General features: G+C 41.8%; 1 protein-coding gene across 4 annotated transcripts in view; it reads right to left on the bottom strand.

Annotated features, from left to right (window-relative positions):
• Positions 1-16,810, bottom strand: part of LOC119027280 (RNA-binding protein with multiple splicing-like) — a 37,071-nt gene that overhangs the window by 14,421 nt on the left and 5,840 nt on the right. For all 4 annotated transcript variants that reach the window (XM_037112325.1, XM_037112324.1, XM_037112323.1 and 1 more), the window contains exons 2-5: positions 8,686-8,763; positions 7,932-7,970; positions 4,637-4,699; positions 1,513-1,663 (exon numbers count right to left, since the gene is read on the bottom strand). In XM_037112325.1, coding sequence (XP_036968220.1) covers positions 1,513-1,663; positions 4,637-4,699; positions 7,932-7,970; positions 8,686-8,763 — 331 coding nt within the window. The remainder of the gene's footprint in view (positions 1-1,512; positions 1,664-4,636; positions 4,700-7,931; positions 7,971-8,685; positions 8,764-16,810) is intronic.

The following is a 16,810-nucleotide window of genomic DNA, read 5'->3' as shown; positions in this document are numbered from 1 at the left end:
GTAACAAGGCACGGCAGGTCTTGGCTTTCTCAACATAGCGGTATGCACTGGGCTGTCGTAAGACTGATAAAATACTTGGGAGATTTTTTTGCATTTCCAGAGCCAAAAAACACAAGCATTTATCTGCTCCAGTGTAGCCCAAATTTCAGTTAGGATGTGCAGCTACTAGCTTACAACCTAAAGTAGGAATACATTTTTAAATATGTACAAGTAGGAAATAAAAGCTAACTAGCCAAACAAGATTACGTCAGAATGAAATGGTCTGATGTTACATTGTTTTCATATCATAACTAAAATACTCTGTAGGTCTACACCACAATACAAGAACAATGCTGTTTTTTAAAATACATGTCTTTTAAATGGTACATTAACGTTAGCAACAGTCAGTACAGAAGGAGGGAGGGCTTAGCAAACAGTCAATTATACACCCCTAAAATCTGTAAAGTTGACTTAATCCAGGATAATATGAGAGGAAACCATCTCAGATATGATGATTTACTCACTGAGTCGAGGATAAAGTGACTGTGAAAAAAGTGCATAGTGCATGAGTGAAGAGATCGGTGACAGAGCAGAGTGGTACAGAGTAAGTGTACAGAGAGAGAACCATCAGATAGCTGAACAATATTAAAGGAGCATTTCCCTTCGTTCTCAGTGTCTTCTGGTAAATGTTTATCATCGCAGGATCAGAAAAATGGTTGATTTAAACGTCTCTTATCAGGAAATTACAGCAATTTCTCTCCTGCTGATTACGTCATGGTTTCATTAAATGTTTCCTTCCATTCTCCACCAAGGCCCCAAGTACACGCCCTCATTCTGGCAAAAAAAGAATCCAAGATAAGAGCAGTTTGGTCATTTAGAAGGAATGTAGGACCGCAGCTGGCCTATGTTCAACTATCAATGGCTGATTCTTGCAGAGCCCTTAACTCTTTAGAAAAATATTTAACCAAACGGGAAAGTACAGAGCTGAATTAGCAAATTCCAAACACGACTACCACTCAAAGACCTTCAGTCCAAATAATTAGAGCAATGGCTAACAGCAATCATGCACTGTTTATGAATCATTAATCTAACAGGGGGCATGAGTTGTTAAGGGGGAGAACTCTAATCACGTTAACCCATTATAACAGAAGAGCACATAATCTGATTTCTAAGAAACTCTTTGGAGATGAGCCATTTTGTGCCTTTTTCCATGGAATGACAAACATATCACCATCAAGACAAATCGTTTCATTGATTATCAGCCAAGACAATCTCCATTTTTCGTGCATAGTCACAGTTGGAGCACAAACGCTCCTCCACTTAAGACAGCAAATCAGCTGTTGTTTAAGGAGACTGGACAGCTGTCCAGTCACCTCATAACAAGAGAAACTCAAAGCCACAGGAAGTGGCAACACCGAAAGAAAGTACGATGAGCTCAGGGACAGACGCACAGACTGACAGACGGCCCGAAGGACGGACAGACAAACCAATATACAGACAGACAGTTGGATGGTCCAATTGTCGAGTACTCACATGGGTCTCTGCCAATGAACGTTGGCCCAGGGCTCTGCTGGGAGGGAGGGGGGTTGGGGGTGCCAACCAGCTTGTTCTTGGCCATCTTGGTGTTGGCCTTGGCGAATTCCAGCCGCAGGGTCTGAGGGATCTCTGGATCAAACCGAACCCCCTTGAGATCAAAAATGCAGAAAAATGAGTCAGCAAAAATTTTGCTTCTAAGGAAACTTTTATACAGCTATATAATAGTTGGATTAGCACAGTTTAGTTTATATATCTATTTTTTATTACAAAATGTAAATGGTACATTTTTATTACTCTAACAAAAGGCTGAAAACGTAATGATCAGATATTTTGGTTGTGAAATGGCTCGAAAGCTGACAGAAGCAAAAAGCATGAATGTCATTGTTGAGCTCTAGGAAAGTTTGTTTTTCTAGCAAATGCTTCTTGGGAGTTGTAGTTTTATGTTCATTATGTTATGTACTTGTACTTCGGATGTTTTAATGATTTGTAATTCAACCAAGAGAATTTCATGCACATCCAGGTCTTGAAAGAGGTCCAGGTGACAAGGGCAGAAATTAACACCTGGAGTAACTTTCATTTTTAAAATGCAGTGTCATCAGCATAATGTTTTCAAGCAATGTGACTTAAAATATCTATGAATCACTCCTCAATTTGTCAATGTAACTTTTCAGCTGTGCATATTACCAGTGGAGGACTTCTGGCTGCAAGAAATATGTGAGCCTGCTGAAAGGAATTTGCAGGTATCCATGATTTTAATGTGTTTCGATTCATGTAACTAAAGATGTTTCAAATGTTTTATACACAAATTTGCCAAAATATGATGAATGCAGCCAAGTTGTGTAAAGACTTCTGAGATATATCGCTTGTTTTCCCTGACAGTTGCTCACTCATTAGGGTTCACCACATGATGAGACTTTATGATAAACAGTAATACTTTGCTTTAGCAACCATGTCTGAGACAACCTGCCAATATAAATCATTGTGTCCATATCTGAAGTGGTGAGAAATAAGAGCGAGCGATTGATAGATTTGTGCCTTGAAGTAGTGATGAAGCAGACCATTTTTAGACCACAGAGGAGGTAGTTATCATTCATGTCTTCCTCTCAGCCTTGTTGTCTGTTGTTTAGACGTCCAATGGGGCCTGGCTGTACGTTTCATCTTTCAGGACTTTACGACTGAATTTACTGCAGAATTCTTGGCAGTGAGAGGACATATTCAGTTGGTTAGACTTTGAAGCCTGCTGCACGGCTCGCTGTGGATTGGAGTGTTACACTGGATCGGTTCACGTGATGACAGGTGAAAATCAGAACCTGATGACACAAACCTGGCAAGCGCATAATGTCATTTCAACCACAGGCAGATGAGCCACAAGCCCCCAGCTATGCTCCCTACTGTACTTTGTAATTGTAACTTAATATCATTACATCAAATCCGCCATTCACCACGACATACAGCGAGCATCACTGCTTCAATTGAGCCAAAAATCTTGGCAAATTCTTGAGATGCCAATGCTTAAAGCCTTCTGACATACCAGTGCTCACAACAAGCCAAGTAAAAGGTTGTTTTTCTCTTATGGTTTGATCTACATCAAGGAACTCCACATGTGCAGTAGCCCAAATCATTTTTCCTCTCAATTACTTTCACCTGAGGAGAAACGAGGAATGTGACATCAACAAAGCTCTTTTTCATCCAAAAACAAAGCAGCTGTTTGTTTGCCTGCAGTGGAAGCAACAAGGCCAGGAAGAACTATAAGCATCCTCTAATTAACCTCATTCGATTGTCTGTAAAAAGGCGTGCGGGAAAACACGGAAGGTCAGATCAATGGAGGAGAGAAGCAGTCGAGAGTGAAGTTCTCTGCAGCAAAAGAGCGAGAAGCTGCAGGGATGGGTTTCTAGGCTCGTCCCTGCAGGCTCGGGCAAGGCTGAGCTGAAACAAGCGAGGGATGACTCTTCTTATGAAGGGGAGGGAATTAACTAGGATTGCCTTGGCTCAGTGCTCTCACAGCTTCTGCCAGTCGAGGCTGCAGAGGTATAATAAGGTACATGGCTATAATGAGGCCTGAGCACATCTCACATTGAACTGTGTTGAATCTCTACCTTGAGATGTGATTTTTTTTTCCAGCTTCTTCACACTTCCTTTGCACTTCTGGTTATACAGTTTTGGTGTTTGTGTTCTTTTACAAGCTATATATGCTCACAGTTTAGAGAAAATAAAAGAACTACGTGGGGAAACAAATCCCCTCCTTCCCTTGGTTTTCTCTGTCTTTCCCATATTTCAATATGCAGATAGATGTTTGCAAAAATCTGGCTTATCTACATATGACCCCCGGGACGCAGCTTTCCCTGAAAAAACAAGAGCACTGTTCAATTCTCAGCCCCACTGAGTGATTCCGTGGAAACAGTCTGACTATTGTTGGCTCCATAATAAGATGATAATTTTTTATCCTTTCTTCAACTCTCTGCTCTGCCTTTGATGCACACCAATATCTCAACATCTGAAAGTTGACAGACTCTGCGCGTGTTGTCATGGTCCCACTTTAGGAAGGTGATAAAAAAAATATTTTTTCTGTGACAAAGGGATCAACAAAAACTTAAGAAGCGATTGGAGGGGCAGTGCATATCTAGACTGGTTAAAAGAACAGTGGGAAACTAAAGCTGTGAGAGAGCTGCTGTTCATTACCGTCCATCTATACTTTGTTTCAAGAGAGCTGTATAAAACCCCGTGTGGACGAGCTCTGTTTCATATTTGAGTCTGCCTCATCAAGGCTTTCTACTGAGCTACCTTCTGAAATAAGTGAGATTAAAATTAAACCCTAGATCAATATCTTCTATTTATATGTGGAAGAGGAGCTAATTTCCATCCTGACCTTGCAGGATCCATGGCAAAGCTTTAAGAATAAAGGCTTTTATTTACTCAAACACAAGCATTCAGACATAAGGTAGGTAGAGTAGACACGACATGTCTTTTTCTGGATTTTTGCATATAAAAAAATGTCTGGATCTCCCATCTATCAGATGCGTTTTGCACAGAAGACAGAGAGATGCGATTTTAAAGTCATCACAAGACATACAAGCGCCGAGCTGGTGCTTGAGAGGAGCACGAAAGGGGGCATGACACTTACGTTCAAGGCATTCTTAGCAGCCTCCGCCTCTGATCGACTGTCAAAGCTGACAAACCCCACCGGCTGGGGAGACAAGAAGACAGAACAAAAGAAAGAAACATGGTTTAAGGCAGAATACTGAGTCTGCAGTTCTGTCTGAGTGACATAGACATGTTGTTCTTTTTATTATTTTATTTTTTACCCCCCCTCCCTCGCCTCTCTCTCTCTGTCTCTCTCTCGGCCTGTTTATAAACCAGTGGCGACAGAAAGAGAGAGAGAGATGGAGGCTGGACGCTTACATCGTACAAGGAGAGTTCATCATTCAGCTCCCCTATGCCCAAATACGGGCAACATGAGGACCGAGAATGTGCATGTAAGAGTGTGAGAGAGGCAGAGCGAGGGGGGGGGAGTAGAAGAGATAGAGAAGATAAATAGAAATAGAGGGTAGGCTTGAGAATGAGAATTTAGAGGGTTAAAGGTGAGAGTGAGAATGAAAGAGAGTGAGGTGAGAGGTTTTCAAGACCTCCTCAAACAGGCCTGTCAGTGGGGAACACTGCAATATATTCTTGTTCACATCTATTAGTTTTGTATTTTGGAGACATCAATTCGGGAGGCTGTGCAAAAGCAAAAGGTGAGAGGGAGAAGCAGAGAAAAAGACAGTAATGCAGGTTTGGTTGTCAGGTAAGAACAAAAAACACACATTTCTGCAGAGTGTATATGTGTGTGTGTGTGTGTGTGTGTGTGTGTGTGTGTGTGCGCGTGTGTGCAGATGAATGGGGATATATGGAGGAGGTGGGGGTGAGAAGAGAACGAAATCTCTAAACATGTTGCTCCCATGGGGTCGCTCTGCTGCGTGTGATCTGGAAGAGCAGTGTAGGGTTATGGGAACTTTGAACAAGTGGAGAAAGAGGAGGAGGAAAAACGAAGGAAAAATAAAAGAGGGACTAAAGTGAAGACGTCAGGCAGAGGAAGCGTAACAGGAATATAAATAGAAAAGGTCTGAGATCTGGCTCTTGCTATATATGGAGATGGCTGTGTGTACTCGGACTGGACTGAAGGGAGAAGGAAATCGATTGATTTACATCGCTTTTGTCATTAGTCGGGAGGAGGGACACTCAAAACAAAGGCGAGCCGGGGGAATGTTGTACAGCACTTTGCAAGACGTGAACATGAGCATCAGCTGACATTTGTCCTGAGGAAGATGGTAATTATAAAAGTATGGGGCATGGTGAGAAGGTGCAACGAGAGGCCAAAGTGCACAACGAGCTGCTGAGCGTTTCACTTATTCATTAAAGAGGCAGAACAAAAAGAGCAAAACCTGCACAAACCACATTTTCTACATTATGAAACGAAGAATCCTGCAGGTTGAGAGGAGGCCACCCATCACTGACGCTGGGTGTGTTTTTGTGTGATGTTGCACCTGTGACCACATTAAACACTGCTGCCACAGAATCCTAATGTTCACCTGTAAATCACTGCCTCAAGGTGAGAAGTAAAACCACTGGAGGTCTGCAGCTACATGATTTTCAAGGGGTGTTAAGTTACTGTTCTGGTCTGTTTTTCATCTGCAAAAATGCCAAAATTCACTGTTTCCAGCTTCTTGGAGGGGAAGATTTATTGCTTCCTCTGTTTTCAATCATTGTAACGTTACAGTTTGATTTTAGACTGTTGGTGAGACGAAACAAGACATCTCATGATGTCATCTTGGGCACTGGGAAAATGCGGGGAATATGTTTTTTTGTGTTTTTACTCTCTTTCAGTATTTTATAAATGTTTTTGTGCATGTAAAATATCTTGAAAGTTATAAAAGGTAAAACTTTGCACCAACAGAAGCTCTTCGCTCCCACAGAAATCACTGCTCCTATAACCCCTCGTTGTCTCGCCTTTAATTCCGTGACTTTGTGACATCATAATACATGACAATTTCACACATTTGCATAAGTGGGCTAGTGGGCATATAAGAACTAATATAGCACAGAGAGTTGTTGTTAGTGGTGCTGGGTCAGGCGTTTGTGAGCTGACCAATTAGTATTCAGGAGGGGGGCCTTAAAGAGACAGTAGGTAAAACAGCACATGTTAGACAGAGCTGACAGTGTGAGAAAACTGAGATGTTTTCTGAGCATCAGAGCATGTAAACCTATTCTATTAGTAACCCAAAATAAAATCATGAAACTTATAAATGAGCATACTAATGAGAATACTACTACTACTACTACTACTACTACTACTACTACTACTACTACTACTACTACTAATAATAATAATAATTTGCATCAGCAAAGAGAAAACTTGAGGTGTGAAACAGACAATGTAAAGACTTGCTGCTTTTCTTTGTTTTATGATTTTGATCATTTTCCACAATTTTGACATTTTTATAATACAAAATATCAACTATGAAAATAATTGACATAATCAATTATGCACATAATTGCTAGTTGCAGCCCTAATCAATAAGAAAAATCATTTGCTGCAGCTGTAGACACAACACACTGAGGTGCAAGCGAGGAAAAAACATTAACAATGCATTAGTAGTTGTTATTGTTAACAAATCTAAACTGGACCTAAATGTATTAAAACATAAGAAGTGTATTAAAATAGTTGCTAATTGCCTCTTTTTTTTTTTTTTTTTACAACATTAAACTGCAATGAAACAAAAGAGGGAAAATCCCAACTGCTGAAATGGGACTTTACTCCTGGAAAAACCTTCTCTTTGTTCTTAGTTTTAGAGGTATTATACTCAGCACATTCGATCTAAATCGCCCTAAACCCTCCTAATGAGCATGTCATGTCTTTATGGGAAACGGTGTAATGTAGTAAAAAAAAAAGTACACTGACATCAAGCTAAATTGCTTAACTCTGGAAGTGGACACCTGCCAGCTGAGCTCATTTTCAGTCCCGCGCCCCTCGAGGCACAACTCAACCGTCAGTACTGCTCTTGTCAAAACGTTCGCTTTGACACCTCAAAATTCTTTTCCCGTCTCCCTTCCCATCCCCGCACATCCCACCGGAGTTGACTGTCTGTGACTACAAGCATACTATCCGACAGCCAAAGGCAAGTTGGTGCAACACTCCCCCCTCGATAAAGTTATTTTCCTATTCAACGTGCCTCCTGACAAATGGTGCTAATCCTTCATAGTCAACAAGCTGATAACACAGTGAGGGAGAAAAAAAAATGGGACAAAGAGGAGACAAAGAAATTTAAGGTGTTGATGAGCAAGTAGTTGGGTGATGCAGACAGTGACAGCTTGGTGAGAGACTGGCTGATGTCTTCACTCATTAGTTTCTGTGTGTAGAAGCAGTGTTTCTTGTTGCATACCTGTTTAGAAGTGAGTTTTATTAAGGAGCCTTCATAGCCCTGAAACAGAGAAAGAAAATGTCAGAAATGGGAAAAGGTGGACAAAAGCTTCAATTTGGTGTATAGAACAAGGTGTTTTAGAGATTACAGTGAAAAAAATATTGCATAATAACACTTGTGTTTATCAAGTTGTTCTACATGTTTGAATTGTAGGATCACTTCTGACTAAGCTTGGTTGTTTCATGAGTCAGGGAGCTCATATAAAGACCACATGGCCTCCTGATTAATCGAGACTTACTGCTGTCAACACTCATGATACAAACCACTTATTCTGAGTACATACCATGAGCATTATCTAAGACAGATTAGATGCACAACAATTGTCCTATTATTCATTTTAACTGTCCTGCTGCTCCATTAAAGTGCATTATTCTTGGGCAAAGTTCCAAAAAGCTGCGTCCACCTGAATTACACTTGAGGGCTTCCTTTGTACCTGTGACAAAGTGAAGGTTTCTGAGGTGAAGCAAATAGCTTTGTTTTTGTGTTACAGGCAGTGAGCCATTTTTCCATGACACACACACACACGCACACACACGCACCCTGTGGATCAAGATGTGATTGACTCTCGGCTTTAGGAACATAGACACTTGAACCTCGCGGGAGAGTTTCCATTGCCGTTTATTTCATCACCATTAATGGAGGTCCCATTGACTGCTGGAAAGAAAAAGCTGCTAAGAATAGCTGCGGCCCATCCATTTAAAACATACAAACATACCTTAAATGGTCTGAAGAGGAGATAGAGCTCCCTCGGCTTAATATCCAGCGGTAGCCCACTGACAAATAGCGTTCGGACCTGAGGAAGACAAGCGAGAGATCATGTATTTTTCATTAACCTGTACTGGTTATAAATAGCTACCTTGAGTACCTGACAGTAACAGATGAGGTTATGAGGAAAGGGACACTGAACATGAGTTAAATAGTTCTCTGTTGGCTAGAAGATAGACTTCTCAAACACTGATAGGGATGTCTTTCAGCTCAGCAAACACACACACCTCTTCTACAGTATGTGTATTGTGTTCTCCTGTGTAATCTACAGCCTGCTTTGCTTTATGGCGATCCTCCCTCGCTGCTCTAGCCCCTGTTTTACATTTGAACTTTTCAACTTGCAACTTGAGCTGGCATTGCTGGAGAAATGCAATTTATGTGTACTGTATGCAAGCAAAGATAGACTAGAGGAAGACTGCTGTGGCCTGTACTGAGTCGGAGAAGGTGGGAAACCACGGGGGAGAGTGACTCCAAACTGTGCTTTCACACATAGAAGTTGTTGATAAAGATGAGTATGAATGCAGTGTTTGTAACGCCTCTATTTTTAGCAGGCAGTTGTTAATTTACGGTTTTTTTAAAAACATAGCATAAAGAGAAAAACACAGACTAATAAAAAGGTAGATGACCTCTGTAAGTAAGAGACAAGCAGAGCGGAGGCTAGTGGCTGGACGAGGGGGGGGAACTCATCTCAGGATCAACAGTATGAGAAAAAGGATAAACTTGAAATACTGCTTTGGAAACTATGAGGGGAATGCACTGTAATTTAACTGTGCACCGAAAATGTGAAAATTCAGTTGAACGCAATGTCTCATAAGGCCGGCCACTCAAATGTCAAACAGAAGTTTCTTATTTACATTAGCAAAGGTGCTAATACAGAGTTTTTGTGATGAGTGAGTAGATATGTTAGACAGGTAAGATTAAATGAACCCTCTGCTGCACTGAAAGGGTATTAATATCTTATATGTAAATGCATAATGACCATTCAATATGATCTGAAGCTGAAGCCAGCAGTTAGCTTAGCTTAGCAACATACTGGAAACCCAGGCCCTATCAGAGGGTAAGCAAATCCAGCTACCAGCACCTCTAAAGCTCATTTATTAACATGTTAGATCTTACTGGTTTAATCCATCCGAACACAGAAGTCTTAAAATCACACATAACATCATTTAAGGAAGCTAGCATATGTGCTAACAGCCTTCTCAATGCCTTCTTCATATCGATATTCTCATCTAACTCTTAAAAACAGAATTAATAAGGGTACTTTGGCTAGTGACTTCCTGTTTATATTGCTTAAAAAAGTGACAAAAACTTGGATGGTTGTGTACCTGACTGTACCTTTTCCCAATGAAGACAGAAAAAACAGATATTTGTGGGTGTAAGTGTGTTTTTGGTCCTCAGTGAAAGGGGTAACTGATGCTGTTTGGCAAAGTTAATTCAACCATCAACCCCACTAACACCATCAGCAACCTGGCTGCCATGTCTAAAAAGGCTTGTGTGAGCAGCACTACTTTAGATCTTTCATCAAATGCAGAAGCATCAGCAGCACCGCTAACATTTAGTAAACACAGACATAACAGCATTATAAGACACAGGTGCTGAGACGTCCTGTCACAGCTCATGAATGCAGATCTGGTTACATTTTGGAGGTGATGAAACAAGGAAATTCTTCTTGTTACATGTAATTTAAGATGCGTGTGTCTCTAATTAAGGGTCAGCACTGGGAAGAGTTGTTAACAGGATTATTTCTCACTATAAACTACAACATGTGTCGTCTGATAACTCGACAGCTTTATTTTTTGCATTTAACTCCGGTAAAGCTTCACAAAACAGTGAAAAAAATCCAATATAGTGGTACTAAGATAACAAAGTGTAAAATGATAGATAAACTGAAGTTTTTGTGAGATAATTCTATTATCTACACAGGCACTAACCACACCTCATACCTGGAATTATCGCCTAATTGAGGTTGGCTTGGTACAAGAAAATAATTGCTTCAATGCACAAGAGACATCAAATCAAACAATAGACTGCGTGCATCAAACTGACTTCCAACAGCTCCACCGTGCACACCCACATCCATGATGTTTGATTTAATTATTTATCCAATATTCTGATTCCATTTAAGGCTGAATTTAGAGGTATGCAATTACACAGAGTAGATTCAAAGCTCCCAGATTCATTAGATAGTAGATTCACAACTCGGGGGACAAAGGAACTGCTGAACTAACACTACACCTCATTCCCACATGTAACCTGATACGCACCACTGATGCCAAAGGCAGAGCAACACACAAACAAAGGAGCTTAGCAACTGGGGGAGCAAACGCTGGAGTGAGAGCCAAACCGGCCGTCCAGCCAACAAATCTCAGCTCGCCGACTTTCTCACCTTTGCTCTTATCTTATCTTATCTGAGCTGAACCCTGCCGGGCCGTCGCTGGGCTCTGTCTCTGGCAGGTCTGTTTAAATAAACTCTTTCAGAGGGTCTCCTTATATGGAGGTACATGGGAACAAAGAGTCAGAGCAGGATGGCATCAATCAGACACGAGCAATGGCACTCACTGACAGCTGTTGAGGAGATGAATCTAACAGTGTTTTGGTAAATAAGTGCAGTAGAAAAAGAGGTGGCGCTGAAACTAAAAATCCGAAAAGGTGTTTTACAACCAAGTCTGAAAGACTGGCATCAATACTAGGTTGAATTTCAATCAGGGAGTGGTTTTTGTTGTTCTGTGACCATCTTGTTTGAGCTGCACATGGCCGCACAAAGATGCCAAAAACATCAAAGCCACAGGATTTAACGTTGGACGTTGCACTTACTCTTTCTGTTCTGATGACAGATTTATATTTCACTTAAAAGCCTTTCAAGTTTCACTCTACCTGGGTTCAAGTCAAAAGTGAGGATCAGAATGACTACACGCGAGCTACTTTGACTTTTTAAATAAGATTAGAGTAATAGTAGCATATTTTCAGCAAATTGTGCCTTGACCAAAAAAGAGGTTGGCGTGCACCTTTTAGAAAGTCATCCAAGTTTCCTTCACCAAGTTATCAAAGAGCCCATCTTTGATTTAACTCCTATCTAAAGTCATGAGGGTAATAGAGACTGGAGAGCTGGATATGCGGCACAAGTTATGACAAACAGACACAACAATGAGTCCTCTACTCCCTCAGAACAATGGGACATTCTTGGCTGTGTCGAACCTCATTCCTAAGACTTCCTGACGTCAGCTGTTGTGATATATGATCGGTTTGCGGTGCGTCCGGTGTGGAGCTGACTGCACACGCTGGATACAGGATGATTCACAGGCAAATGTGTCAACAGCTCCCTCCTGCAGACATCTGCTGTTGATTACAGTGCGAGTTGTTATTTATGTCGCTTTGAGACAAGCTCCAAAAAGGTAGAGATAGTTGTAAAAGCACTGCTGCCAGGTAAAGTGAGGCATCAAAGTTTCATGATGTAGTAAAGTAAACTGAAGGTCAGGCCAGGGGGTTGAGCAGATTCTGCAGATTCGTAAAAGAGCAAAGATAAACCCTCTGCTACTGTTTTATTGGGTTTTAGAGCCTTTATTTTATTAGTTCTTTGTGAGTCACATACCTACATTTCCATAGTGCTGAGTGGCCTGGTATAGGCCTTTGAATCATTCACCATTTATGGCATGCTCACACACCAACACGCGGACAGGCTTCGATCAAAAACAGCAGTCCCTACCTACCACAAGCCAGCTGAGTACTTCACAGCCGGCTACCAGCGCAGTTCCCTGGCAACGCCTTGGCGGAGCACAGCAGAGTGTGGCGCCCCGGGCCAAAAACATCAGATCTTATTAAGGCCATTTCTGCAGCGCGTCCCAGGGGATCAATGTACCTCTAATCAGAGATCCTTGACTCCACAAGCCTCGGATGAGGTCATCACCTTATTGATACTCTTATCAGTGCAACTTGAAGATTTGCTGGTGCCACCCTAAAGCTGGCGAAGGAGGGGTGACAAGTCTGTGCTCACAACAGTCAACAATATAAGTGAGGTATTATCTTCAAGGATAACACTGGTCTTTCACAACAAGGATCTTACTCCAAGACTGTCTTCTTTTCTATCTGTTGAGAAAACACAGCACTAGAGAAAAATCCCAAGGTGACGTCATCAAATTCCTTTTTATCCCTTCGATAATATGAAATGCATTGAAGCTGTTGTTTATAACTGAGAAGAGCCTCACATGTTTACACTGAAGAAGTTAGAACCAGATACTTGTTGGCATAATTGCTTGACAACTACTAGAATGATTAACAGATTATCAAAATAGTTGGTGAATAATTCTCTGTCAATTGACCAGTCTAATAATCAACCGGTGTTTTCTGCCCTGCTGGGGACACAAAACGAGCAAGACACTTAATCTTTTACTGGCAGGTCAAATTTAACCAGCGAGTCAGTCTGGATGTTAACCCTAACCCTTATGATTTCCTGTGTTTCTTGCCATGTCTTACTGTGCTCCTGTCAATTGACTGTGTAAGTACAACGCTACCACAAAAAACAACAATTCAATTTAGAAAAATAAGATCCAAGTTGTAATAAACCAAAATGATCCTTCCAATGAGCCACATGAAGGAGCAAAACTACAAAGGATGATAAATTTAGCACTGAGCTCAAACATCTGGCGCTTAAAATATCAGCTGCAGAACGATGTTTTTTCTGGACTTCACTAATGAAATGTCACAGAGAGGAAAAAAAGTGTAGTTAGGCCCTGAAACCCAGAGACCAACCTCCCATCAAACAACACTCCCATTATCAAATGTCATGAAGCTTTAATTAGCAAAGCCAAAATGTACACCGCCACTGCTTGATGGCTAGAACAATAACTATACAGCACAGAATGCAATTTGTCAGCCATTATAAAAGCTGCTTGATTTCTCTAATTAAATGACCTGGCAACTTATTCATGTGTCATTTCTATTCAGCTTGCATTGTAGACTTAAATTAAACATGTTACACCTATTGCCTGAAACGCCTCATTATGCTCTGTGACTTTCTCAGATATTTGCACTGACTTTAATTGAGAGCTTCTTTGACCGTTTATTCCGTCAGAAACGAGGGACGCGACCTTGGTGCGATGTGAGATGATTACTATGTGTTTCTTTCTCTGTCGCTGTGTGTGTGTGTGTGTGCGCGTGTGTGTTCGCCTGCCAAGTTAATAGACACAGGTTCTTCGAGCCAGATGCAGCAGGACAAAGCGCTAACCTTGAAGCCTTGATAGAGAGAGTACAGTAGCTTATTGTAGCATGTGTGTGCATGCAACAACGCTGTGATCACCTGCATATGAAATCAAAAAAGCCCCCAAATCTTTCATCGCACACCCACAGCCGTTGCTTTCAAATGCACACGCATGTCTTGGTTCGCTGTGACCGAGCTAAAATCAAAGTCTACCCATAAGCCTGTGTGAGCTGAGGGCAAGTTGAGTTTTCTTGCATCAGTTGAGCGCGGCGTTATTAAAAACAGTCTAACTGACAGACTCCCACACTCCTTTGCTATCTGACTTGTCACTGCTCTGTGTTGGCATCGCTCTCCATCATCCTCACAAGGTTTTTTTTCCCTTCCTTCATCTTTCATGTCGGAGAAAGCGACGAGTGAGAGGCTGCAGGCCCCGGGAGGTGTCAAACGACCATAAATGGATGACTCCATTTGTCTGTTAATCGCCGGGGTTCCACGGGTCAAGTTTCACATTCAGGGTCAGGGGTCACAGGTTAGGCACTGGTTATTGTGTTGGTCAGGGGTCGACTGTGAGGTTGAGCACACTCCGAGTGTCACGGCTGAGCTCTCAGAGCAGAGTGTCTTTGTTTCTCTCGCTCTCCTACAAGTGCTTTCGGCCAACAATTACAGCTCGGTGAGGTCCTGTAAATGTTCCAACAGGTTAACCTTTAAAAGACATTTAAAACAAATGACCTAGGAAAAGCAAGTAAACGCCCACTCCACTACGGTTTTTTACTCCTCTACTCCTTTCTTCCTCTCTCCATGTTTTAAATCTGACTTGGAAAACAATACTTTCATGTCTTAATGAAACCTATGAGCTCTTTCTTTCTTATCAACCATTTTTTACCACAACAAACAGGCCTGAAGAGGTCATTTGGATGACTTGTGGAAGGTGACTCATTCGCAGATTGTCAGTCTGACTTCTTGGCTGTCAGCTTAGAGTTGAAATCTTTCATACTAGTTTGCTCTCCTCTTCCTTGCTCTTATCTGATGAGCCTCGATGAAGGGACTTAACATTCCGACGCGCTCATTAACGCGAACTAACCCGCCAAGTCCTCCTCAGACCTTCCTGGACTCCCTTTGTTGCCGCCTGCCCAAGTGGACACCTTACACTGTTTGGTTTTGAGGTTGGGTGGGCAGAGGGTTAAAGAGTCCGGTGCGAGTGGAGACAAAAACAACAGCAGACACTCTGTCATCTTCTGTGTCTCCTTCGAGAAATGTAAGCCTACTGCTAATTTGTTCCATGTATGTGATAGTGCAGCTGTTCCTCTGTGTTTATCAGTGGCGGCACTTAAAGATATTGTATTAAATGTCATCAATTTACAATAAAGTAACTCTGGTAAACACTTAAAATATATTCAGGATCTGTTTTTGGTTTAAGGGCTTTTTTGCACCTTAAAGCCACACCGTTTACGTTTTTAATACATATCTTATCTGCTAAGTTTTGATTTCACATCATAATTATGGCTGGGCACTATAAAAAAAATACACATGGCAGACCTGCGTGCTTTTGATTGGTTTGAAGAAAGGTGTATGCCTGATGTCAATTTGTTTTCAGTTCAGTAGTCTTTTATCGTCCCTGCCACTGCGGCGCGTTCTGTTTTTATTGAGTTCTCTTGCTGTTTCTAGCTCTGACGATAGCTTGCCAGATTGTCCTGTAATTGATTCTGAAGTCTGAACTATCCAAAAGTATGTTCTCACACTAGGAACAAAAAGGAACCGTGGTTCAATTTGATCCAGACCAAGACTACCACTCTTTGTCTGTTTGCTCCGCACCGTGGTTTCACATCTGTAATTTTGGTTTGGACCAAGTCAGAATGTCTGGTCCAAACAAACAAGGTGTGAAAAAGCCCTAAAACAAGACAACCTGCCTCAATAAACTTCAGGGTTTTACAGCTACAGTTTTTGCTATCTGGTATGACACGCAGCTAATGGTGGCTAATGTTAGCAAATGCAAAATACTGTGTCTTTACTTTCTGTGACATGGATTGACAAGAGTGAAAGCTAATCTTCTTTTCCCAGCCTACAATGGACAACCTAACAAATAATTAGCCCCAGCTAGAGCATCTAAGGGGCTAATCCATCAAAGCTTATCCCCAGACTTCACTTTGGTCCCATCTTTTCAAGCTAATCTTGAGCTGTTTGGCCTTGGATGGCTAACTCTCGCTGGCCACGCTGTTGGCACTCAGCTGGATGGTTGGGACAGACACGTTTCTCCTTGCTACCGTTCTGGCTGGCTCACTCTCGTCTTTACGGCTCTTTCCATGACCATAAACGGTCCTTCTGTTCAGATATCTCAGGGTCAAGCCTCCGACGTATGGGGCGATAAGGGATAAGGAGTTTGTCTACTGGGACTAAAATTGGCAAGAGCGAGAGAGAAAGAAAGAGAAAGAGAGAGAAGGATGAAAAAAAGAAGGGAGTGGTAGGAAAGAGGAGAAGAAGAGTGGCAAATTATAAACAGTGCCAGGGCAGAGGGAGGGAGGAAACGGTGAGAGAACAAGATAAGGAGAGGGAAGATAAAGGGTGGGATGGAGGAAAGGAAGGAGGGAAGGAAACATAGAGGAAGGCAGATAAAACTGTAGCAAGAGAGAAAGGAGGGGGAGGATGGATGTATGGATGGATTGATGGAGGGTGGTCAGAAAAGAAATAAGATGAATTGGACAATAGTTGGCTGAAAAGTGAATAAAAGTGTGAATGAGGGTTCACAGCAGAGTTACAGTAAGGTGGGTAATTATAGCGCGTGAGTAAGCAATATTAAGCGGAGGTGACAGAACATGTACATAAATACAGTATGACAAAGTGGGAGAAGATGGCTGACGCTGTCTAGGCACGAGCTGACACATCT

The sequence above is a fragment of the Acanthopagrus latus genome, chromosome 10 (genome assembly GCF_904848185.1).
Source record: "Acanthopagrus latus isolate v.2019 chromosome 10, fAcaLat1.1, whole genome shotgun sequence".
Classification (NCBI taxonomy): Eukaryota; Metazoa; Chordata; class Actinopteri; order Spariformes; family Sparidae; genus Acanthopagrus; species Acanthopagrus latus.
Note: the sequence above shows the minus strand (reverse complement) of the source record. Positions and strands in the feature narration are given on the sequence as shown.